This window comes from Triticum aestivum, chromosome 7D (assembly GCF_018294505.1).
Source record: "Triticum aestivum cultivar Chinese Spring chromosome 7D, IWGSC CS RefSeq v2.1, whole genome shotgun sequence".
NCBI classification, from domain to species: domain Eukaryota; kingdom Viridiplantae; phylum Streptophyta; class Magnoliopsida; order Poales; family Poaceae; genus Triticum; species Triticum aestivum.
In genome coordinates, this window is record NC_057814.1 from 476,261,419 (window position 1) to 476,288,065 (window position 26,647).

The 26,647-nt window shown below is 43.9% G+C and overlaps 1 protein-coding gene across 1 annotated transcript; it reads left to right on the top strand.

Moving 5' to 3' along the window:
- Positions 1–2,282: 2,282 nt before the first annotated feature.
- On the top strand, positions 2,283–20,123 carry LOC123169569 (ABC transporter G family member 42). Its single transcript, XM_044587434.1, has 21 exons — positions 2,283–2,830; positions 6,523–6,977; positions 7,094–7,170; positions 10,096–10,149; positions 13,660–13,750; positions 14,775–15,076; positions 15,203–15,484; positions 15,571–15,887; positions 15,972–16,132; positions 16,230–16,345; positions 16,426–16,582; positions 16,673–16,810; positions 16,899–17,074; positions 17,200–17,544; positions 17,809–18,099; positions 18,184–18,267; positions 18,372–18,505; positions 18,621–18,848; positions 18,930–19,101; positions 19,188–19,442; positions 19,529–20,123. The coding sequence occupies exons 1-21, from the start codon at positions 2,466–2,468 to the stop codon at positions 19,796–19,798; spliced, it is 4,470 nt and encodes a 1,489-aa protein (XP_044443369.1). The 5' UTR covers positions 2,283–2,465; the 3' UTR covers positions 19,799–20,123.
- The last annotated feature ends 6,524 nt before the right edge of the window (positions 20,124–26,647 follow it).

Below are 26,647 nucleotides of genomic sequence, written 5' to 3' on the forward strand. Positions count from 1 at the left end.
AGTTCTCGGAATGACCTGAAAATCCACGGAGACACGTTTTAGAAATAATAAAAAATACTGGCGAAAGAATCAGCATCAGGGGGCCCACACCCTGTCCACGAGGGTGCAGGGCGCGCCCACCCCCCTGGGCGTGCCCCCTGCCTCGTGGGCCCCCTGGGACTCCACCGACCTCAACTCCAACTCCATATATTCATGTTTGGGGAGAAAAAAATCAGAGAGAAGGATTCATCATCTTTTACGATACGGAGCCGCCGCCAAGCCCTAATATCTCTCGCGAGGGCTGATCTGGAGTCCGTTCGGGGCCCTGGAGAGGGGAATCCGTCGTCGTCGTCATCATCAACCATCCTCCATCACCAATTCCATGATGCTCACCGCCGTGCGTGAGTAATTTCATCGTAGGCATGCTTGACGGTGATGAGTTGGATGAGATTTATCATGTAATCGAGTTAGTTTTGTTAGGGTTTGATCCTTAATATCCATTATGTTCTGAGATTGATGTTGCTATGACTTTGCTATGCTTAATGCTTGTCACTAGGGCCCGAGTGCCATGAGTTCAAATTTGAACCTATTATGTTTTCATGAATATATGTGAGTTATTGATCCTATCTTGCAAGTCAATAGTCACCTACTATATGTTATGATCCGACAACCCCGAAGTGACAATAATCGGGACCACTCCCGGTGATGACCATAGTTTGAGGAGTTCATGTATTCACTAAGTGTTAATGCTTTGGTCCGGTACTCTATTAAAAGGAGGCCTTAATATCCCTTAGTTTCCAATAGGACCGTGCTGCCACGGGAGGGTAGGACAAAAGATGTCATGCAAGTTCTTTTCCATAAGCACGTATGACTATATTCGGAATACATGCCTATATTACATTGATGAACTGGAGCTAGTTCTGTGTCACCCTATGTTATAACTATTGCATGAGGAATCGCATCCGACATAATTATCCATCACTGATCTATTGCCTATGAGTTTTTCACATATTGATCTTTGCTTAGTTACTTTTCCGCTGCCACTGTTACGATTACTACAAAAACTGCTATTGTTACTTTTGCCACCGTTACTGTTAGTTCCATACTACTTTGCTACTAAATACTTTGCTGCAGATATTAAGTCTTCTAGGTGTGGTTGAATTGACAATTCAGCTGCTAATACTTGAGAATATTGTTTGGCTCCCCTTGTGTCGAATCAATAAATTTGGGTTGAATACTCTACCCTCGAAAACTGTTGCGATCCCCTATACTTGTGGGTTATCAGCTGCACACCGCCGCCGTCGGTGAGAGTCAGGAGAGGGGAGAGAGAGCGGTGAGGGTAATAACTGCCGACGCTTCGGGAAGCAACGCGGCTTCTCGAGGGTGGCTCCTTGCGTGCAGTCCCCGTCGCCCACGTGCCTCGCTCGGGTATGGCTCTCAAGAAACTGTCGATTCGAGCGGGCCTCACGAGACAGCCCAGAGGTGTTTTAAACTTCGTGCGATGTAGGCCCAATAGTGTATGTTGGCAACCAAACAACCCAGTTTTTTCTCGCGCGGGCCTGGTTGGACCTTATGCGGGCAACCAAACGCGCCCCATCAGCTACTCACCAATTTATTGCACCTTTTTTGGCTGATCTGGAACTATTGCCAAAGGAGAATGTACGGCAGCAAGGTACATCAGTGAGCGTACCTACAAAACCTAAGGCGCCTTAACAGGGCTTCGCCAAGATTCATGTGGATGTTGCGATATTAGAAACCATGTCCGGGGAGCAGCAGTTGTTGTGTGCTGTGATGAGACTGGCAATTTCATTGGAAGCTCGGCCTTGGTGATTGCAGGAATAGTGGTTGTCGCGACACTTGAGGCCATAGCATGTCGGGAAGGTTTAGCGCTCGCCGAGAACTTGCTACTGAACAACTTTGTCATAGTCTTTGATTCAAAGCAAGTGATCAATGACATTGCCAAGTAGTCCCGTGGAGAGTATGGAGCAATCATCTCGGAGATCAACCAAGGAGCAACATTTTTTAATTGTAATTTCTTTTTTGAAGGTAGAGCATCTAATATGGATGCGGATAGGTTAGCCAAGTTTGCACATTCTCTTGATCAGGGGCGACATGTCTGGCTAGGGCAACCTCATGATCCGATTTGTATTCCATGTCGTATGGACTTTGAGTAATAAAGCTTGGTTTAACCAAAAAAAACTATCCCACGAACGCTCACCACATCGCCAACCTCACGCGCCACTGGTGCATATAACTGCGGCGCCCCACCCCCCGACTCTGTCCTCAGCTAGCCCAGTCGCTCCTCTTCCTTCTCTTTTCCAGCTCCCGCTCTCATCTCATCTCGGCCTTCGGCTTCGCGCGCATGCGCATGTCACTCGCCGTGCGCAAACGCAAACCGATCGAGCTAAGCTAGCGAGTGATCGAACTCGCTCGCCGCCCACAGTCTAGCGCTACTTACGCGCGCAGCCCTCCTCCGATCGCGCGCGATGGAGCGGGTGTGGGACTCGGGGCGGCGGATGAGCCGGAGCATCAGCCGCGGCATGGGGGCGGAGAACTGGGGAGTCGACGAGGCGTTCCTGCACGGCGGCGGCGGGAGCAGGGCCAGCGCCGACGACGACGAAGAGGCGCTGCGCTGGGCCGCCATCGAGCGCCTGCCCACCTACAGCCGCATGAGGACCGCCATATTCTCGGCCGAGGCGCCCGCACAAGGCAAGCAGCAGCAGCAGTACAAGGAGGTGGACGTGCGGAGGCTCGACGTCAGCGATCGGCACGAGTTCATCGAGCGCGTCTTCCGCGTCGCCGACGAGGACAACCAACGCTTCCTCCAGAAGCTGCGCGACCGCATCGACAGGTACGTTACTCCGCTCAGCGCGGTGCAGTCCCCCTGCTTCATCAAGTTACCTTGTAACTTCATTTTTTTCTTTTTTTGACAATAACTTCATTTTTTCCCCTTCGATTAGTAACTTCAAAAACATTACTACGTAATCCACCTGAGCAACGCGTTTGCAGTTACTCATTTTGTCGTTCATATTCGTGTGCTACTAAGTACAGTACATTTTTTGTTTTGTTTTTGCGAATGACTAAGTACAAGTGCGTGAGAACAAAGTTCATGGCATCAGCACATCAACTGTTTTTTTGTGACTAATCTTCGAACTTCAATTTTTATTATTATTGAACTGTTAGAACTTTAATTTTTGGCATCCAACAGAATGAGTGCAGTCTCTTTTTTGTTGAGCAGTTTTAATATGATCCCTCTTACCATGTAAGAGGTAGAGTAGATCTGAACACAGTTCAATCAAAATCGCTTACATACACGAGCATACAATCATTCATATGAATGCACGCACGTATATACTACCCCTATGAGCATCTCCGGGAAAGTGAGCCGGCATAGCATCTTGAAATTTTACGAAGTCACCACAGAGGTCTCGCAGTCGACGGGAACATCTCCTCCCACTGAATGAACATCGCCGGAAGCCTAAAATAAATTCAGGGATATTGCGAGCACCAATGTTAAGTCTAGAACTTGAACCCCGGTGGGTTGTGGATACCACTGCCCTCCTAATCATCCAGCCACAGGTATTCACAAAAAAAAAATCCAACCACAGATTGGTTCACAATCTAAACGGTTGGTTTTATTAGGACGCTAATAACGCCCACATGTATGGTGGGAGCAACACCCGCCCACACGCCTTATAACCCACAAACTGCGCCACGTCACCGCATGCATGTATGTGGGAATCTTTTTGGATTTCCACTTCTTAAAATGTTTTATCTTTTAAATGGAAAATCCGATTGAAGATCCGTTTTCACCATTAAATCCATCGCGACGAGATCTTCGAAACTAGATCTCATATCAATATGTTTCCACGACTTTTTTTTGGTTCAAAGGTGCCATGTCTATTGCACATGAATTACAAAGATGTTTACACTGAAGTTGCTGTGATATGTTTCAGCTATTTTTTTCTTCTACCTTTAAAAGTAAATTTTGACATATTATAAAATGGGGAATTAAGAAACTAGACTTGCCACATAAACTAAAATTTTCATGGTGAATTACTTAAATTTGACATGAAACATGCACTTAAATTTGCTGTGGTTCATACAAAAAATAATTTCTATGGTCAAAGTACTGGAATTGCCATGGTCAAAATACTAAAATTGCCATGATCTATAAACTAAATTTGCCATGATGGATTACTAAAAATTGGCATGATCTATGCATTAAATTTGTCGTGGTTAATTACTAAAAATTGCCATGGTCAATTAATAAAAATCGCCGTAAAAAGTAGTTGAAAATACAACGGTAGCTTTAAATCTAGAAGAAAACAATAGATAAAACATGTCATGTCAACTTTAGTGTAAACACTATGGCAACTACAGTGTAAATATCATGGCAACTTTTGGCAAAAAAATAATTCGTCGAAACATATCAACATGGGATCTAGTTTTTGAAGATCTCGTCGAGACGGGTTTAATGGTGAAAACAGATTTTTAATTAGATTTTTTAATTAGGAGATAAAACATTTTAAGCCGAATACCAAAAAAAATCCTGCTGATGTCATCTGTTGTGACGTGGCAAAAATGTATGGTAATGGAGGCGTTTGGGCCATGTTACATTGTGCCACACGTGTGGGCGTTAAACTTTCCATTTTATTAAATGATGGGGCAAGTAATTAGCATGTGTAAACTAAGAAGGCAACAGTCAGTCATCTCTTACTCCGAGAAAATCACATGAAAAAAGTCCCTTCTTTTGAATCAGTCATCTCTTACCTTGAGAAAATGACAGGAAAAAAGTCTCTTCTCTTGAATCAGTCATCTCTTACCATGAGAAAATCACAGGAAAAAGTATCTTCTCTTGAATCTCTCATCCCAATTTGATCGCATGTTATGTCATTCTACTTAACCATGTCTCGTTTGTTTTATGAAGTTCATCGTTTTGCACAACAAGGCTAACCACTGCGATGGCATGTCTCATTTTGTTTTCCGACAAAAAAATGATAGCAGGTCTCGTTTGTTTGACGAAGTTCGTCGTTTTAATTAACCACCGAAGTGTTCTATTTTTAACGACTAGAGGATACCCCGCGCGTTGCTGCGGGAAGTGATTGATAAAAATTTGGGTTGATAACATGAGAACTAAAATTGAAAATACATATGACTTATGCAACAATATTTATTGAGTATAAGTAGGATAATTGAATGGAAAATATTTTTTCAAGTATGGTTGAATGTTATGGTGGGTCTTCCCCCATGCATGATTGCATGCTGAGGTGGGTCTTATCCCATTCATATTAATATGGTGAGGTGGCATGCTTGCATGTGTTAAGATAAATAAATTAGTGGGGATAACTCTCTTATGTATATAGGATTAGTACATTATGGAAAGAATAAATTTATTCCTTTTTTTAGGGATTCATTCCTATTTAATACTGTATCACATTATTCTCTAGCATCGCAATAACTGCAACATTTAATGGCTCTGATCGCACAAATTAAGAATGCAATAACTTCCTTTTCCTCACTTTTAATCACATAAAGTAGTAATGCGGTGATTTCTATTTCGGACGCTCTATATATGGTTATGGTAGTAATATCTTTACGATTTTCCTATCCTAACACTTACTATAACCATATATAGAGTGTAACCAAATATAAATGGTTTTCCTATCCTAACACTTAATATGTTACCCACGCTCTATATATGGTCTGTAACTTAATCTAATTTTGCATTATATCAACTATAGAAGTAGTTAGTAGTATTGAACCCGATATTCATCATCCTAACTTTCAAATTTTCAAAATTCGGTCATGGCTCCACCACTTCAAAATTGGTTATGGTGCTCCCATGACTGCTGCAGTTACACAAGTACAACGTTGCGTGCTCATTTGGATTTTTATCACCGTTGTGTGAACTATGATGTAGCTGCGGGGGGGAAATAGTAACATAAATACTTTCCTTTTCTCATGTGACACATAAAATATAATCATTCACCCACATGATTAAATAGATTAGTATTCGTGCTCAGTCATAGTGGTAATTAAATTGATAACACTAATGCAAAGCCCACACCTTACTGCATGTATTATCATATTTTTATGTTTAATGAAATATCCACGTATATAGTTTACATTTTTAGCGGAATTACAAAGTTCAAATGTTGTTGATGTTGAAATATTAGTTTGTGGTACATTAGTATTTTTTTTCTTCTTGTATAGTTAAGGCATTTTTAACGATCATGTCTTTTAGGATGTTACGAACTGAATTTTGTATCTTGTTAGTCTAGTAATAATTGCACTATTTCCTTTTTTTTCTAATATGCCGTTCTGTGAAGCGATATGTTTTCATTAGGGAACGTGTCTTTCCTCATATATACATGACTATTCGTAGACCCAATTGTAACAATTGATAGATCCTCGATTTAATGTTAATGTGTAACAGTTGTTCTATTTAGAGTGACGTGGCTTATTATGACTTAGTTTTAGAAAAGAGAAAGGTTTGCAAGGGGGAAAATCCGAGCTGAAAATCATCGCACATCCATGCAGGGTGGGCATCAAGCTCCCAACAGTGGAGGTGCGGTTTGAGCGGTTGACGGTGCAGGCGCAGTGCCAAGTAGGTAGCCGCGCGTTGCCGACGCTGTTGAACACGACGCGCAACATCGTGGAGGGTGCCTTGGGTCTCCTCGGCATGCGGTTAGGTCGGCAGGCGACTCTCACCATCCTCAAGGACATCTCTGGCACCGTCCGGCCCTCGAGGATGACGCTGTTGTTAGGACCGCCATCATCAGGGAAGACCACTCTATTGTTGGCCCTGGCCGGCAAGCTGGACCCGTCGCTGAGGTGCAACGGCGAGGTGGCCTACAACGGATACCCGCTGGACAAGTTTGTGCCACAGAAGACGGCAGCGTACATCAGCCAGACTGACGTGCATGTCGGCGTGATGACCGTCAAGGAGACACTTGAATTCTCGGCCAGGTGCCAGGGCGTCGGCACCAAATACGGTAAGTACACCGACCTTCCATTCACCGACTTCATGGCCTTGATGGCTTGGCATTTGGACAAGTGGTGGCAAATGATTAAGGATTGTAACGATGGGGAAAAATATATTCGGATGCAGATCTCCTAACCGAGCTGGCGAGGAGGGAGAAGGAGGCCGACATCCGTCCCGAGCCGGAGGTTGACCTCTTTATGAAGGTACTAGCGCATATGCCCGTGCGTTGCAACGGGAGATAAAATAATATGCAGTTAAAGTCAATAAGAATTTTATATGCAAACAAAACCCTGTGTGCACACAAAAAAGGAGCATTTAGCTTCTCGGTTTTGCCGCATGTGAAGGATTCAATCCGCTATTTTTGCATTTATTGATCGAGGGCATTTAAGAGTTTTGTTACGTCATCGTATGCCGGAGAAGGCCCATGATTTATTCAATCTACTCTTACTTTCAGTCCTTTCAATCAAGGGGATTTTAAGGTATGAAGTTTCTGAATATTCTAGGAAACATAAACAATTTTTTAATCCTGAACTTTTTTTTGAAAATTATGTACTTTCTGAAAATTCACAAACATTTTCTGAAAACTCTAACTTTTTTTATAGAACATGAACATTAGTTGAATTTGTGAACATTTTTTTAAAACGGGAACATGTGTTGAAAATTCATAAGATTTTTAGAAAGTGTGTATCTTTTATACATGAACATTATTTTTAATTTTGAAAATTTCACTAAAACCTGAATATTTTTGTAATTTCGAGCATTTTTTGAGCTACCATTTTCTTTTTAGAAATCTTGAATAATTTTGAAAAATAATATTTAAAAAAAAGTCAACTTTTTGCAAGTTTCGAATACTATTCAAAGTAGCAAAAAATATTAGAATTCTGAACGTTTTGAGAATTTTTAATTTATGAAATAAATTTAAAAGAAAAATAAACTTGGAAAGGGAAAAAGAGATAGGGAATGGAGAATAAAAATAGAAGTAAAACACAGAAAAAAAAGGAAAATGGGCCGGCCCATTATTCGTTGTCCTGTGCGAAACCCTGACTATTTGTCGCCCTATGGGGAAAATAGAGTTTTCCCAGCTGCGTGGGCAGAAAAATAAGTGGGCTGGCTTCACTGAGCCACAGCTCACGGCCCGCGTACGAAAATTCATTTTCTAGCAGACAAACGCATAAGAATTTAGTACCACCTCGGGTAGAAAAAAACTATTTTTGTCGGTGAACAGATGAATTTTTTTGAGAAATGCACCTTGCTTTATTAGTAGGTATAGGCATAGATTAAAGTAGTTAACATCTTGACACGGATGGTCTTCTCTTTGGAGTCTAGTCTACCGGAAAGGCTCGTAGACATTTAGTTTCGAAATATTGTTACCGCGCTGCAGACACAAATAGTATTGAGTTACCAATTTAATGTCCAGAGAAATTTTGGTAATAAGTTAAACAAAAGTATTTAATGAAAATAATATCTCAAGTTGATTATTATATTGTTTTGTCTCTCTCTTATTTAGTTAGGCCCATCTAAAAAAACACTTGTATCCATCTAGAATTCTTTAAAAATGGGTTCAATATTTAGGAATAGAGAAAGCCACATGTCCAATAGTTATATGCACGTCGTGCCTTTCACTTTCTCTGTTCAATTTTAATCCAACTACCAACAGTGCTACCTTTAGTTAACTAGTAGGTGCGTTGCGGTGGAACTTCTATCAAACTTTGGGGAGATGTTGTGTGAGGAAGGAAGAATCTAAGATGCATATTGCAACAGTTGGCATATGTATGCATAATATGCATGCAACTAATTGAATGGACATATATAGGTGCGATGGTAGTAATAGTATTTTATTGTAGTTTGAAGCCTCAAGTGCTTGATACATAAGGAAAACAAAGAGGTTTTGGATCCAATGGTTGTGTCAGATTATTCGGTAAACATGTGAGAACTTTAGTCTTCAGCCAATATGGCATGCCGTACATATAGGCAAGATGGAGGTTCTATATATGGCACATTTAATAGATAAGGGATAACTTATTGTAGCACCTGAATATGTTAAGACTTGAGACTGTAGAAGCTGCAACACAAAAACCATACCAAATAGATCAATAACACAATTCAGAGAAAAGTAATATAGTGAAAACAAAAAGGAAATATCAAAACAACTAGCTAGCTAGCTGCAGTCACCACCAATAGCGATGCTGCAGAAGAGTTATTCCATTGCTTGACCGATGGAGTTTACAATACTCCCTCCATTCTAAAATATAGTGCGCCTGCGCTTCCTGAGGTCCAACTTTGATCATAAATTTAACCAACGAGACCGACTGCGGCAGGAGAAAAAATTATATAATTGAAAACTTCTTTTGAATACGAATTCACTAGTATAATTTTTGCTCCCGTCGCAGTCGGTCTTATTGGTTAAATTTATGGTCAAAGTTTAAGCACAGAAATAAAAGAAGCACTACATTTTGGAACGGAGGGAGTATGTTGTATAGTTAGGACCTAGAAACACAAATGGAAATACACGATGTCCATGTTCTGCGTTCAGACTTCAGAGTGTTATCGGCTGGTTCAGGTAGACTAATCCTGGATACCAAATTTGTCTCCTTGGGTATTTCATTGAACATGAATGGTGCAACCTTCCAATTCATTCAAGGATACACTAATTCAGCAGCAAGATTGTATAATTGTAGAAACGCAGTGAGAAACGGCAGATGCTAAAGGAAGCAAATCTCAAATCTCCCGTTGTTGTACTAATCCTATACAATTTTAGAAACATTCAAACCAAGTAAAATTTGGAACTCTAGTAGGAAACATCACTAGTGGAAGGCAGCTATTTAGGAATAGATGATTCTCCACACACCACACCACATGCATGAGATACCAAATTGACGATTTGATGGACATACATGACTTGCCGATGTAGCATGTTTGGAAAAAATCTAGATAGTTGGTTGGAGTACCTATTTAGAAATGGAGGATGACACTTGTTTCGTTAGATGGTTGACAAAAATGAAGCATCCTATGAAATGAACTTATTTAAATCATCTGTAATACTAGTAGGCTAATAGCCCAACCATGATTTGCTTCCAAGCATACATGTTCTGCATCATGCACTTCAGTGATCTATTTATTATCTCCAGGGCACTTCAATGGAAGGAGTTGAGAGCAGCCTTCAGATAGACTACACCCTCAGGGTACGCCTTTTTTATTACAACAACTTTAGCATTTTTCTTTAAAGCTATTTTAAAGTGCATTATGATTTTTCTAAAGTTTACGGGGCAACTATGCAAACTCAGATTATCTGAACTACAAGCTACATAACTTTCTTCTCATGTTTCTCCTGTGCGTGTCCAAATACAAATATTTCAACTTGTATATGGCGTATTATTAACCAATAACTTTCACATTTCAGCCTCAAGCACTTCAACAACAATGCAAATGCATCATTCTAAAACTGGAATTTGAAATCTAGACATTGTTTATATATATATAGGGATTGACTATTCGTCACCCTGGGTGAGGAATAGTTATTCTTCACCCCCTCTATTTTAACACAAATGCACCTAATTTTACATCTCGTAAATTTTGTCCTATTTCAGACGTAAAAAGAGAACGTAAGAAAATATATAATCCTGTAAAAAATATTTATGTTACGTAAAATTACAAATGTAAAAACATAGTGTAAAATATACATAAAATACAATTTTTTTGGTCATAGGACATATATTTTTGTTTTCTTATGTCAAATTTTACATAGTGAATTTTCCATATACAAATAGTTACATTCATATATATTTCGACGTCAATGCACTATATTTTTATGTTTCGTAAATTTTATCTTATTTCATACGTAAAAAGAGAACGTAAGAAAATATGTACTCATCGTAAAAAATATTTTATGTTACGTAAAATTACGAACGTAAAAATATAGTGTAAAACATACATAAAATGCGATATTTCTGGTCTTATAAGCTATTTTTTGTTTTCTTATACCAAATTTTACATAGTGAATCAATATGAATGTAACTATTTATATTCCAAACGTAATTTATTTATGAAGTGATCGTAAAGTTACCTCGGGTGAAGAATAACTTATTCTGCATCCTGCGTGACGAATAGTATATATATTATGTTGAATTACTCGCAAAATTGAAACATACTTCTAGTTTACATATTAGTAGTCTATAAATTCTTAGACTACGTAGGACGGTCATGGTGGTCATCGTCGGGATTCTCCTTCTTTCGCTATTCCAGCTTGGCCTGGTAGACGGTGCAATAGAGGGGGCTTGGGTGCGAGACTTCGGTGTGGCAAGATCCCAATCCAGTCAGGTGGGAAGCTCATTCTCGTCCTTGGCTTTGACACGGAAATTGGTGGTGGTCTCCCATTCCGGACAGTTTGGTGGGTCCCATTACACACAAGTGGCGATCTCCTTCTCAGCCTCAGCCTTGATGGTGTCCATCTCCACAACGACCTTGGTTGCGTCGTCCAGGCCATGCAGGTCGTGGGTTCTCATCAAAGTCACATGCATAGGAATCGACAAGGGGGGAGGAAGCCATAATGAGTGGACGAGCCAAGCCTCCGTAGAGAGAGGCTACAGGGGCGCACTGGCATGGTGTTGTCATCAACTGGGAGGGGGTGCTATGTCTATCTTCGTGCAAGGTGCGGCCTCATCAAAGTTAGGGAGAGGTGGGGTGCAGGAAGCCTATACGACCACACATATGAACCACATGATAGTGTGAGAGAGGAGGCGTCTCGGTGACATGCATGAACCAAAGACGAAGGCGACCTTGGATTTGGGGGCGAACGAAGGGAGGAGACATCAGGCAATGTGAGAGGTGTTAGCGTTTTATAGACGTAGGCGACAGACAACTGAAAATGAGGGGGTAATGTAAAAATGGGGCATTTTGGACACGAAAAGGAAGGGAGGATGGGAAACTAAGGCAATGCGGGCACGAAACATGAAGGTCGCACGATATGTGTTTTATGACACAGTCGACAAGGAGATTTTTCTACCATGCACATGTTATCATGTGGTGCATGTATCCATCGTCCGTAGTTACTTTGAAATTCATGCTACTTTATTAGTTGATGTACAAAAATTGTTTCAAACTGATTTGTTAGCTTATTTTCTAGTTTTTTAACACAGTACAGACACAAGCGCTCATACATACGCGCATACACTCATCTCTATGAACGCACACATGCACACCCTATCCCTATAAGCACCTTCGAGAGACTAAGCCGGCATATCATTTTGAGATTGACGAAGTCACCGTAATCACCTCGTCGTCGACGGGAACATCCCCTCCCACTGAAAGTGCATCGCCGGAAATCCTGAAATAAATCTAGGAATAATGCGAGCACCGGGACTTGAACCCTGGTAGGGTGAAGATACCATCGTCCCTCTAACCATCGAACATAGGTTGGTTCGCAGCTTATTTTCTAGTTTTAAAGTGTGTCATCATGTTTCATTGTATACCCAAAAAAAAGAGTGCAATTATACATGACCATAGAATGAGGAGAAAAACCTAATGAATATTTTGAAACAACACAAATATTGAAAACAGCCGAAAAAGTAGCATGAATCTCAAAGCAACCACATAAGATGAATGGATGAACAGGATATCCTATGCACGGTAGAATTGCTTTTGTCCGATCAAAGACACTATTGACGCTTGCGTCGAGGAGCTCGGTGAAGCTGAAACTTTCTTTCAGCCATAGTCTCATGTTTAGTTTCTCTAGAAAAAGAGTCTCATATTTAGGGTGTACTCTAGAAGTCCCCACCCTCTAAACATAAAGGCTAGAGCTAGTTTTTAAATTTTTAGTGAGAGCGCATTATTTTTGTTTTGCCCATTTTCGTTGCCATTTCCTTCAGATAATGGAAAACTCTGCTTGTTTCAGCTTTAACTGGCTTCGAATAATCCGCGAATTCGCTCCATTGGCAGAATCAACTATGTCGCCAAATAGTACATCTGAACGTGCTTGAGACAATTGCATTAAAAGTGGCTTGAACCTAGAGTTAAATCCACTACCAAAGTTGATTTTAAATACTTCTTTTGTACTACTGTATCACGGAGGGGATAGCTGTTTGTTTCAGCATCTTGCTGCCTGGAGCTGAAACAGACAGGGTCGAAGAACGCCGCCCCGGCTTGCTGCACTAGCCAGCGCATTGCTATCGCCACCAGGTCACCAACGCCACACCACCATGCGTCGATCACGGCGGTTCTCCCAGAGCTGGATACGCGCGTATGGAACGCCGGACCACGCTCGAGGTCGAGGCACCACGAGGCCCGCGGCCGAAGACCGAAGCCCGCCGGCGGCCTCGTCGCAGGATGCCGGCGAGGCACAGAGCAGCCTCTGGCGAAACGAGCTCCCCTCGAAGGCAGCGCGAGATGCCATCCACTCACTCGTCCTGACGATGCCCAATTGCCAATGGCATGGCCGGATCAGCACAGCGCGCCTGCGACTGAGATCATGACATGCCCGTCGCCTGTTTGCTTTTATGCCCAGCCAAAACCACTGCTTTTCCTGCATGCCGGGTAACAGCTGCTTTCAAGCCATGAACCCTGGTTTGACGCGGGTTAACGAATGACTTTAAAGAAATGAAAATTTACCGTGATTACCTTGACAGCGATGGACGTGGACGTGACAACGAAATGTTTTTTTTTACTGAATTTGTTATTTTTGTTTTTGCTGGGAGCAGATATTGGGGTTGGACATATGCGCGGACACCATCGTTGGTGACCAGATGCAGAGGGGCATATCCGGTGGCCAGAAGAAGCGCGTCACCACCGGTAATCTCATCATCGTCGTGTCATGCTTATCTCATCATTTTGCACATGCGCATGCAAAATGACTGAAGAAGGTTGAGCTGCTGCTTCCAGCATTGGTTTCTTTCCTTTTAGAGGCCACTAAGGGGAGAGAAGCGCGAATGGACGTCAATTTGGATCTAGGCGGAAATTAGAAGTCCCTCCTGAAAGGAGTTTGCTAAACATGTTGGTCTTTCTAGACTATTTGGTTTAGGTCACCATACGGTTTCTTCAGGCGTACGAACGACCGCCACGATCCAACTTCTAGATCAACTAATCTCGACACTGACATGCTAGAGCTTCTTGCCTGTTCTTTTAGGCTTTAGCAGCAGCCTATGCCATAGAATTACCATGTGATGACAATTTACTGAGTTACTAAAATTAACTGACCAGAAGTCCAGGGAATAACATATGTCCGAAAATGTTTATGGGGATTTAACATTACGGGCAGGTTGCAGTTTACGTATGTTGCCACTTGTTAACTGATCATTCTTGCATGACGAGTTTTCCGGCATGTTCTGCTTTTCTAGAAACAAGACAGACCCATTACATATTTTGTTTTCAAATTGTATGTTATATTTCTTCTTTATGGAAGGACATTGCTTCTACCAATTTTCTAAGAAAAGAAAATACATTCCATATAATTGAAGCCAAAAGTACAATCCGGGAAGCAGATTGTTTTTTAGCTTAGAAATGTATACCAATGCGAAAGCAACAATTTCAAATCATTTCATGCGGATTTTGTGTTGAGGGGTCAATTGTTGGTGTCATCATGAGATTGCTTGTTATCAAACTGTATTAATTTCTTAATTAAAAAGCTAGAGCATCTGCCAGGTTCCTTGAAAATAGTAATGTTAATTACAATTATTATTATTATTATTATTATTATTACTACTACTACTACTATTATAGTGATAGAGTAATAATAAATGATTGATGAATTAGAGAAATTTCGAAACATTGCCAGGATGCATGTTTTTGAAATAATTTTGCTCATTCACATTTGCAGGAGAAATGATTGTCGGTCCGACAAAGGTGCTATTCATGGATGAGATATCAACTGGGTTGGACAGCTCCACCACCTTCCAGATTGTCAAATGTCTGCAGCAGATTGTGCATTTGGGCGAGGCCACGATCCTCATGTCCCTCCTCCAGCCAGCCCCTGAGACCTTTGAACTCTTTGATGACATCATCCTCCTGTCAGAAGGCCAGATTGTTTATCAGGGACCCCGTGATTATGTCCTTGAATTCTTTGAGTCCTGCGGCTTTCACTGCCCAGAGCGCAAGGGCACCGCAGACTTTCTTCAGGAGGTAACGTCAAGCAGTAGCCTAGTTATTACTATGTTCCTGAAAATTCCATGTCAATTATTATTTTTGAAGGGATGAATGTTCCACTTTATGATATAAATGAAAGCGTTGTATCTGTCTAATTCTCAGGTCACATCAAAGAAGGATCAGGAGCAGTACTGGGCTGACAGGCAGAGGCCGTACCGATATATTTCAGTCTCGGAATTTGCCCAGAGGTTTAAGAGGTATGATATTGGGCTACAACTCAAGAACCATCTCTCGGTGCCATTTGACAAGAGCCGCAGCCATCAGGCTGCCCTTGTCTTCTCCAAGCACTCGGTGTCAACTCAAGAGCTCCTCAAGGTATCCTTTGAGAAGGAGTGGCTCCTCATAAAGCGCAATTCGTTTTTTTACATCTTCAAGACCATACAGGTGGGCATGATTTTCCTGTCCATATCGCCACTTCTTAAAATCCACAATGCAGAGGACTTGACATTATTTCTCGGTGAACTCTGAAGCTCATCATTGTAGCCCTTATCGCGTCAACGGTATTTCTAAGGACCCAGATGCACACAAGGAATTTGGATGATGGTTTTGTCTACATTGGAGCATTGATTTTTACTCTGGTTGTGAACATGTTCAATGGTTTTGCTGAGCTCTCTTTGACCATCACAAGGTTGCCTGTCTTCTACAAGCACCGGGACCTCCTCTTCTACCCTGCTTGGATATTCACACTACCGAATGTCGTTCTCACAATCCCATTTTCAATTATCGAAACCACAGTCTGGGTGGTTGTCACATACTACACTATGGGATTTGCCCCAGAAGCTGACAGGTACATATCGAGTAGACAACACTTTGTTAGGTGAATCAGGAACTATCACTTTTGTGACCCCTAAATTGCAATCTTTGTCCGCAGGTTTTTCAAGCAGTTGCTACTTGTGTTCTTGATCCAGCAGATGGCTGCTGGGCTTTTCAGAGCAATTGCTGCACTGTGCAGATCCATGATTATTGCTCAAACCGGAGGAGCCTTGTTCCTTCTCTTCTTCTTTTCCCTTGGAGGCTTTCTTCTGCCAAAAGGTCGATTACTTATCTTGTTCATTTTCACTTCACACTGACTTCTGCAGATCAGTGCTGCAGCTTTGCTGACTAGTCCTTCGCTCTCCATTGTTAACAGACTTCATCCCAAAATGGTGGACCTGGGGTTATTGGATTTCACCGCTGGTGTATGGATATAATGCTCTAGTAGTGAATGAATTCTATGCTACTCGATGGATGGACAAGTTTGTAACGGTTAGCTCATTGCAGCACTGATCTTTCACTGATTGAGGTGTATGCTTTTCTAACAAGCTGTGTTAAAAAAATGCTGATAGGACAAGAATGGTGTTTCCAAAAGACTAGGTATAGCTATGCTAGAAGGCACAAACATCTTTACTGACAAAAACTGGTTCTGGATTGGAGCAGCAGGGCTGTTAGGTTTCACAATCTTCTTCAATGTGCTCTTCACTATGTCCCTCGCGTATCTGAATCGTAAGTGTTGGAACATTAATCTAAGTGAACCCTGAATTCTGATAATAATTTCTTTATCGGTATGTGACCCACTTACTCTTTGCTTGTTAGCCTTGGGCCAACCACAAGCTGTTATATCTGAAGAAACTGCAAAGGAAGCAGAAGGCAATGGCCTCCCAAGAGAGGCAGTTAGCAATGATAGTACAAGAAGAAATGGCAGGATGAAATCGCAGGATGGTTCCAGTAATAGTAAGCAATTCTGACTGAACTCATATGTAAATGTGACAGAATAAGTAAAAATTTCTAAAATTGATGAATAAAACTGTAACTATTTCAGAGGAAATGGGTGAGATGAGACCTATGACTCGTTTGGGCAATAGTTCATCAAATGCGATTTCACGAGTCAAGTCCATTGGCAGAAATGATTCTTCTCCAAGAAGAGGAATGGTTCTTCCATTCTCCCCTCTATCCATGTGTTTTGAGGATGTGAACTACTATGTCGACATGCCTGCAGTGAGCACACTTATGCACATTTTTTTTCCAGAATTCTTTTCCTTCAATGTTGTCATGTTATTATCTTAACTTCCATCTCAGTTTAAAATCTGGAATATTTCTGAGCACTTTTTTTATCTATATAGGAAATGAAACAAAGAGTGACGGATGATAGGCTCCAATTGTTACGTGGCGTTACTGGATCATTTAGACCAGGAATGCTAACAGCGCTCATGGGAGTCAGTGGAGCTGGAAAGACGACTCTTATGGATGTTTTAGCTGGAAGAAAGACTGGTGGTTATATTGAAGGAGATGTCAGAATTTCTGGTTATCCAAAAAACCAAACAACATTTGCAAGGATTTCTGGTTATTGTGAGCAAAATGATATCCATTCACCTCAGGTCACGATTAGAGAATCTCTTATATACTCTGCCTTCTTGCGTCTTCCTGAAAAGATCGGAGATCAAGATATCACTGATGATATCAAGATAGTAAGTCATGTCTTTTTGCCTCTCGGAATGCCTATATCTGTAGCTGTTTCTCAAGTTATATTGGAATATCAAATCTTTGCTACTTCAACGAGTTGAATAAAAAGTTTCATATGCTTGTTATAATCAGTGTATATAGCTCTTGGATCTTGGTGTAAGTTAATTAGATGTTTGAGATTTGATAAATATGTCAAGAAACGTTCATGTAACTTGGAAATTTTTGTTTGCTTTATCAAGCAAGTATCTTACATGTTTCTATGGTTTCAGCAATTTGTTGATGAAGTTATGGAGCTAGTGGAGCTTGACAATCTGAAGTATGCTTTAGTCGGCCTGCCAGGAATTTCAGGGCTTTCAACAGAGCAAAGAAAGAGGTTAACTATAGCTGTGGAGCTTGTCGCAAATCCATCGATCATCTTCATGGATGAACCAACATCAGGTCTTGATGCAAGAGCAGCAGCAATTGTTATGAGAACAGTGAGGAACACTGTTGACACTGGACGGACTGTGGTTTGCACAATCCACCAGCCAAGCATTGACATCTTTGAAGCTTTTGATGAGGTGACTACTGAACATAGAAAAATAATTTTAAGCAGTAGTTCAACTTATCAGCATCTAAGCGATAACTCGTGATCTTTTCTGCAGTTGCTATTACTGAAAAGAGGAGGCCAGGTGATATACTCTGGGAAACTGGGTCTCAACTCACAGGAAATGGTCGAATACTTTGAGGTACAGATAATTTCACACGATGATGATCTCTTTTGCAGTGGGAGATATCATATAAATAACTAAAATCAAATTTTTTTCTCTAATCTTATGTTCAATGCTACTAGGCAATTCCTGGAGTGCCTAAAATCAAAGATAAGTACAATCCTGCAACATGGATGCTTGAGGTCAGTTCAGTTGCTGCAGAAGTACGCTTAAACATGGATTTTGCTGACTACTACAAGACTTCGGATCTGTTTAAGTAAGCAAAACATGTTCTTTGTCGCATGGGCCTCTAATGCTTTTCTCAAAGCGTATAATCGAGATACAACTTGATGTAACAAAATTCTTATGGAATACCCTGGCTGTATTTCTAGGAAAAACAAGGCATTGGTTAACCGGCTAAGTCAACCAGAACCAGGAACATCAGATCTGTATTTTCCTACAGAATATTCTCAATCCATTATAGGGCAGTTCAAAGCCTGCCTCTGGAAGCATTGGCTGACCTATTGGCGCAGTCCAGATTACAACCTCGTCAGATTTTCCTTCACTTTGTTCACAGCCTTGCTGCTCGGCTCCATCTTTTGGAAGATCGGCAGCAATATGTAAGTATTGTACTTATCTTCATCTTTGATTCCTTAAACCTAATGTATCAGCATCTGAATTTTTGGTGCTTTGTGATGCAGCGGAGATGCCAATACTCTTAGAATGGTCATTGGAGCAATGTATACAGCAGTGATGTTTGTCGGCATCAACAACTGTTCAAGCGTTCAGCCAATTGTTTCAATCGAGAGAACAGTTTTCTACCGAGAGAGGGCTGCTGGGATGTACTCTGCAATGCCCTATGCCATTGCTCAGGTAAGAAAATAGTAAAACTGAAAAGCTAAAGTAGCAAGATTGTCATTGGCTTCTTCAGGTATCTCAAGCCTTGTGTGTTGCTTCAGGTTGTCATGGAGATACCTTATGTCTTCGTCCAAGCCTCGTATTACACCCTTATCATATACGCGATGATGGGCTTCCAGTGGACGGTTGCCAAGTTCTTCTGGTTCTTCTTCGTCTCCTACTTTTCCTTCCTCTACTTCACCTACTATGGGATGATGACTGTATCAATATCACCAAACCATGAGATTGCAGCCATCTTCGCCGCAGCTTTCTATTCCCTCTTCAACCTTTTCTCTGGATTCTTCATCCCAAGACTGGTAAGTTCTGTTTCTTGATTAGAATATTGTTGCAATCCCTTCTCTTTCATAAGACCAATTACTTAGTTTCCTCTTACTTTGTTCAGAAAATACCCAAATGGTGGATCTGGTACTACTGGATTTGCCCATTGGCATGGACAGTTTATGGGCTCATAGTGACACAATATGGAGACCTGGAAGAGACCATCTCTGTACCAGGCCAATCAGACCAGACAATCAGTTACTACATAACTCATCATTTTGGATACCACAGGAGCTTCATGGCGGTCGTTGCACCGGTGCTTGTGCTCTTTGCAGTGTTCTTCGCGTTCATGTATGCTCTCTGCCTCAAGAAGTTGAGCTTCCAACAACGATAGTAGGAACTGAAAGCCAACAGACAAGATCTCGGAAGGCAATATGGCTGATTTTTTCCGGAACCAACTCCTCTTTTGTACTTCCATGTTTGCCGGTGTAAGTATGGATGTAGTTTTTTTTTTTTGGATTACAAATAGATACACAAATATGGTGAGGACGCACACAACCTTCCAGGCTTGTAAGAGCAACTCTTGCAGGTTCTGTACAATCCCATTCTGTATAATGACTTTAGAGTGCACTGTAAAATATTTTTAGAGACCTTGGAGTGCTGCTAGATCCAGATTCCGCAAAACTACAGTCTATAAAATTTCTTACATTTGGAACCCACTAGTAGTGAGTCTCCGTTTCCTCACCTCCTCTTCCGCTTCACTCTCTCTGACCCCGCCCCATTACCGCAACGGCGGTAGCACGGGCATGCCGGGGACACCGTCGTGTCCTGTAGGAGCCGCGCATGGCCATATTGACATCCGCTCGCACGTTTTCACCGGATGTGGCTTCACGAAGAAAATCTACTTCCGGAGCCCCAAATGCGGCTAGAAGCGGAAAAAAATCTTGTACGACCGGGTCGCACGCAACCGATCGGGAGACCCACTCCCGCTTGCGCCAACTGGCAGTACGAATCTTAACGCGGTGTTCCCAGATTTCCTGGTTCCAGCCCACCCCGTCTCCCACGTCCCACACCCCGGCCTTTCAGCATGTAATCTGATTGTCTTCCAACAGAATCACATCTTGTCTCTTCCATCTCGCTGGCGACGGCGTGGCATGGCGCAGCCCGACGACGGCAACGAGTCACCGGCAGCGCCGCGAGTGTGCCCGGGGAGCATTGCCATGGACGGCGGCAGGACAAGGGTAGATGGGTTGTGCCGCGACTTGTGTCGCCGGAATACATGGCGGATGCCGGCGGGGATAGAGTGCCGTGAGCAGGCCGGCGGGGATAGAGTGCCGTGAGCAGATGCGATGCGACGGTGCCGCGACCTGGGCCGCCAATGAAAGCGGCCGTTCCAGGCGGGAATGGAGCACGCCGAGCAGAGGAGTTGCACCCAGCGTCGAGGAGCACGCCGACGGCGTTGTGGTGACCAGTCGGGCGGACCACACCGGTGACAGGAATATGGGTAGTTGGAGAGATTGGGCATTGACCTGGGCTAGGGATTTGATAACACGCTCAGTTAAGTTTGGGATAAGGTGACAGTGCGCTGAGATTCGTATTGCCAGTTGTCGCAAGCGGGAGTGGGTCTCCCGATCGGCTGCGTACGACCCGGTCGTACAAGATTTTCCCGCTAGAAGCATTCATAGTGTGATGAAACACACAATGTGTAGCACGCTGTTGGGGCTCAAGTGATGGAGCTGGATGCCATAGAAGAAGAGGGGCCCCGCACAAAATTGTGTAGGGGAAAGGAAATACTCCCTCCGTTCCGAATTACTTGTCGCAGGTATGGATGTATCTAGATGTATTTTAGTTCTAGATACATCCATTTCTGCGACGAGTAATTTGGAACGGAGGGAGTACCTCAATCCACAAAGGGGAGGTCAAGGACGTGCTCGTTCCCTTGTGGAGCCTACGCCATCTCGCCGCCGTACACCCTCCAACGATTTTGAGCGTGCGCAAGTATCAAGCCCGCGCGGGAGTACTTCACCAACCGGCTATCGTCCACTGAGGGCAGCCAATTGCCCTTCCTTCAATCAATTAGGAGGATGACGATGACATCGGGGGCGGTGTGACGCCCCGATTCAATCGTACACTAATCATACACGTAAATATGTACGATCAAGATCAGGAGCTCACAGGAAGATATCACAACACAACTCTAGATATAAATAAAATAATAGAAGCTTCATATTACAAACCAGGGGTCTCGAGGGCTCGAATACAAACGAGTCAGCGAAAGCAACAATATCAGAGTACAGACATAAGTTAGACAAGTTTGCCTTAAGAAAACTAGCACAAAAATAAACAATGATCGAAGAGGCAAGGCCTCCTGCCTAGGACCTCCTAACTACTCCTAGTCGTCGGCGGCCTCCACGTAGTAGTAGGCACCCTCGGGGTAGTAGTAGTAGTCGACGGAGGTGGCATCTGGCTCCTGGGATCCGCCAACTGGTTGCAACAACCGGAAAGAAATAAGAAGAAGGGGGACAAAGGGTAGCAAAGTAACCGTGAGTACTCATCCAAAGTACTCGCAAGCATCAGATCTATACTAAGTATGCATTGGTATCAAGGGAAGGGATGTATCTGTGGACTGAACTGCAGAATGTCGGAATAGAGGGAAATGCCTAGCCTATCGAAGACTAGCATCTTCAAGTATCTTCAAGCATCTTGCAGCATTCAGAAGAGTATATAATAGCATTTTATAATTTAACAAACATGTTGTAATATTAACGCCCAGAAATCCTTCCTCGGCTCCCTGCGAGAAAGCAATCCCGGAGCCAGCATATCCATCTCATGTCTCAAGTATCCATTTCTAGTTGTAATAGATCAGGATACAAATCCGAGCGCCCGTGCCGTGGACACGGCTATTCGAATAGATAACTTCCCTGCAGGGGTGCACCACATTACCCAACACACTTGATTACTCTGGTCGGACACACTTTCCTGGGTCAATGCCAGGCCTCGGAAGACCAACACGTCGCAGCCCTACCTAGGCTCAGCAAAGAGGTCCCCGCCGGTCTACATCCTAAGCACTCCGGGGTCTTGGGCACATCGCCCGTTGCACTCCGGGTCGTTGTGCGATGAGCCGGGACGAGCACCACCTCATCCTGGATGGCATTAGCCCGACAGGCCCACAATGCTGAACTGGACGTATGACAAAGCTTCGGCTGATACCACGACACCGAGTGCCCATAACTGTTCCCGCGTGGTGGTTAGTGCGTATAGGCCAGTGGCTAACTCAGATGAAATACCCAAACCTGTTAGTGCATTATTAAAAGAAGTGATGGCTGTTGGGACAAGTCCGGAGCTACCATCCCCTCCTGGGTGATACCGCTAAACAACCAACCGCCACCGTAACAACTCACGGGTGCTCTCCGGGCCCGCCCGACTTTCACAGGTATCTCTCGCGGGTGCTTACTGGGCCCGCCCGACTTTAACAAAGGTCTGGAATAAATTCAAGGTAACCGTGTGTCCAAACATCAAGGGGGAAAACCCGAGGAATCGCCCTCGATGTAATCCTCAAGGCGAACTTGGAGGAATCACCCTCAAAGGGTTCACATTTGAGGTGTTGCACGACAGAGTCGTATCGGGAGTGGTGAAGGAGGAATCACCCTCGAAAACCACGACCGATTAGCTACACTACAGAGTTATCATCAGGAGTGTGTTACGAGGTATCACCCTGGGCACTCGATAGTAGCTCTGTAGAGCCGAGCAACTAAAGGGGGGTGATGTGATGTGTCGGGCTCTGGTCGTCAATCACGTTGATCGAGTCATCGGTCATCAAGCCGGGGCAACTGGGACAAGGAGAGGGGTCACTGATGGATCACTAACCAACCTATACTAAGCAGTTTAGAATAAGCAGGTAAGGTACAATGAGCAGGTTACAAAAGCAGGCTATGCATCAGAATAGGAGCAATCAATAACAGTAGCAAAATCTAATGCAAGCATGAGAGAGAATGGAATGGGAGATATCGGAATGATCAAGGGGGTTTGCCTGCCTAGAAGCTCTGTTGAAAGGGAAGAAGGGTCGTCGGTGACGTAGTCGATCACAGTGGCATCAACAGCGGTCTCGGGGTCTACCGAAGAAGAATAGGGGGAAGAAACAGTAAATACAAAGTACACAGATGCATCACTAAGCATGACATGACGAAACGCGATGCTAGGGGTGTTCTAACGCAGTTACACGCTACCAGCGAAGGGGGAAAACATCCGGGAATGTTTTCCCGAAGTTTGGCATTTTTCGAACAGATGAAAGAGAGGGGACGGTTCCATGTTCTCTATGGTAGGGACGTGTGGCGGACGAACAGAGAGCGTATTCGGATTCGTCATATTTTTCTGAGCAACTTTCATGTACAAAGTATTTTTCATTCGAGTTATGGATTATTTTATATTAATTTTCAAAGTTTTAAATCATTTGTGGAATTAAAAAGATTTAAATTAAATCAAATATGGGTTTACTACATCAGCATGACATCATCATGCCATCCGCAGTCAACTGAGTTGACCAGGGTCAACCCTGACGTGTGGGGCCATTCTGTCATCGATTGATAACTAATTAACAGGATTAATTAAGTTAATTAATTGTTTAAATATTATTTTTTTTAATTCTTTTTTTAACATTTACATTTAGTTTTTTTAACTACAGGCTCATGGGCCTCGCCTGTCATCTGCCCAGGAGGTTAGCGGGCGGGCTAATCGGGTGCCGGGAGCGTGGGCGCTCGACGCGCGCGGGCGGGGCGCCGGCGAGGCGCGAGCCATAGGCGGGCAGAGCAGTCGGGGCGGCGACCGGAGGTGGTGGCGCAGTGGCCGATGAGGGGGTGCGGGGAGCGGGGGCACGACCCTAGGCGGAGGCGTGCGTGACGAGCTGCGGGCGGAGGCGAGCAGGGCAGCGCTACAGGCGGAGGCGGGGCACGGTAGCGGCAGCGGCAGGAGACGCAGTCGGGAGGACAGGGCACGACGGCTGTGGAGGTGGGTGCGGGGTGGCTCGCTGGGAGCAGCCGGGGCGCGGTTGGGGACGCCACAGGCGGTTGCGGCGGCGAGCAGCGGTCGGCGCGGGCGCCGGTGCGAGCGCGCACGTGCGGGCACGCAAGCGGGCGCCGAAGCGCGGCTGCGGGCGAAGCGCGACAGGGGGAGGCGGAGCCATGCCGCGGCGGGGCTTGCAGGGGGCGCGAGGGGAGAACGGGGGCAAGCGGTAGTCGGCGCGGTGAGCGGGCGCTGCGGGAGCAGAGAGTGGGAAGAAGAGGAGGTCGCGGGCCTCACCGACGATGCAAGGGATCGGGGCGTTGAGGCTTGAGGACGCGGGTCGGGGAAGAGGTGACGACGTCATCGACGGGGTCCTCGACGGCGGGGTCGGGCCGTGCGCCCTGGGCGCGGGTGGGTGCCTATCTAGATCGGGAGGGAGCAAAGGAGAGGGGCGGTGGCGAGGTGGTCGGGGCTCGCTGCCCCGATCTCGATCCAGATGAGGAGGGGGGAAAGATCGTGGGGGGAGGGGGAGGTGGGGTAGTGGCCTAGGGTTACGGTGGGGTTTGCGGGGAATAAGGGGGGCGGCTGGGCCGGCCTGGCTGGTTGAGGCCAGCTAGGCCGAGGCCGAGTGGGGAAAACCGGGGGGGGGGGGCTTTCTCTTTTTTTTTTTGCTTTGCCTTTTCTATTTTTCTTTTTCTGTTTATTTGTTTTACTATCTTATTTTCTATTTATTTAGTTAGAAAATATCTAAACAACACCTAAATTAGTGTTTTAGTTTAACCCTCTGCCACAAAAAGTTTCACACATAATTAAAATAGTTTGATATTTTAGAAAGTATAAAAGGCATTTATTTAATTGTTTTAGCTACTGTTTTATTTATTTGGGTGCATTTAAATGTTTTATAAAAGTGTGGTTTCTTCACCAATAATACTCATGAATTATTTGCCACAGTTTGCACATTTTAGTTATCATGTTTAGAAATTTGAATCTTGGACTTTAATTTGAATTTGAATTTGAATTATGATTTGGATCAAGTGAGGATTAGCAACAGTAATGTGATGACATGGCATCATTAATGGGGGATTACTGTAGCTTAATTATTTGGGCATCACAGGCGGCCTTCTTCTTGCGAGAACGAGTCATCGTTCGCGAGGAGGAAGGTCGGAGAAGGATCGGTTGCTCAGGAAGGGTTACGTGACGGGTGCAATTGCGAAGGCACGATAGGAAGAAGAAGTGGGGTAGATCGAACTGTTCTCCATAGTGCACCTCTATATAGGACTACGGAGGCGAACCGCTCGGTCGAACCACACTCTACCGTTGGCATCACGGCACACTACCCCTGGCATGTAGTCGTCCTCCACGTGGCAACAAATCTCGTCATCAATGGCTAATCTGCACGCTTCCCGCCCAGTAATCGAGTGGCCATCATCATGGCATGGCACACCGCATTCCCCGGCGAGTCAACTGCAACGACGACAGCCACCCCGCGCATGCCTTGAGCCAGGATTGAGGAGTCACCATCTCGGGGAAGCACCTTGGGTGCCTTCCACTTGATTGTGTAGTCGATGGAGATCACGGTCAAGATTCTATATGACGACTATGACGCTTCGTGCAGCCCAAAGGCCACGTCAACCTAGCTTGGTCAGATCAGGCAGCACCGCTCGCTATCGGCAAAACATGGATGAGTCGGACTCGACTCATAATACAATTCAAAGACAACACCTGTGTTGTTCGTCGGTTGTATTCACTTGGACATAAAGTATCCTCAAGGAATGGGTGTCGATGATCGGCTCTCATGAGTTTCAGATCAACTGGGAACACTAGGAATAAGGACATATACGTCATCCCTAGTGGCACAAGTTGGTTCCCTAACATAATGCCTAAGTCCAAAACTCGGTCCTCAAGATGAAGATCGAAGAATGTTCTTCACTAGGACAATAACTGCAACAAACCACTCAGATAAGTCCAGGCATTCTTCGATGTCACTCGAAATTTCTGATACACTTTCCAGCAAGCCACAAGCCAATCTCCCTTACAAGAATTTTGGGTATCACCGAGTCTTTACTATAAACTGCTCATTGTTGATCTTTTTCAGGTATTTTTGAGCCCGTCAAGGCCTCTTCTTAGGCAACCCGACAACATGTATAGTCGGTTATTCGAACATGAATTTCCTCAATCAATGAGAGACGGCACCATCTGTGAGATCTTCAAGAACTTGGGGTCTACTGATAGTGGGATCCCCCGG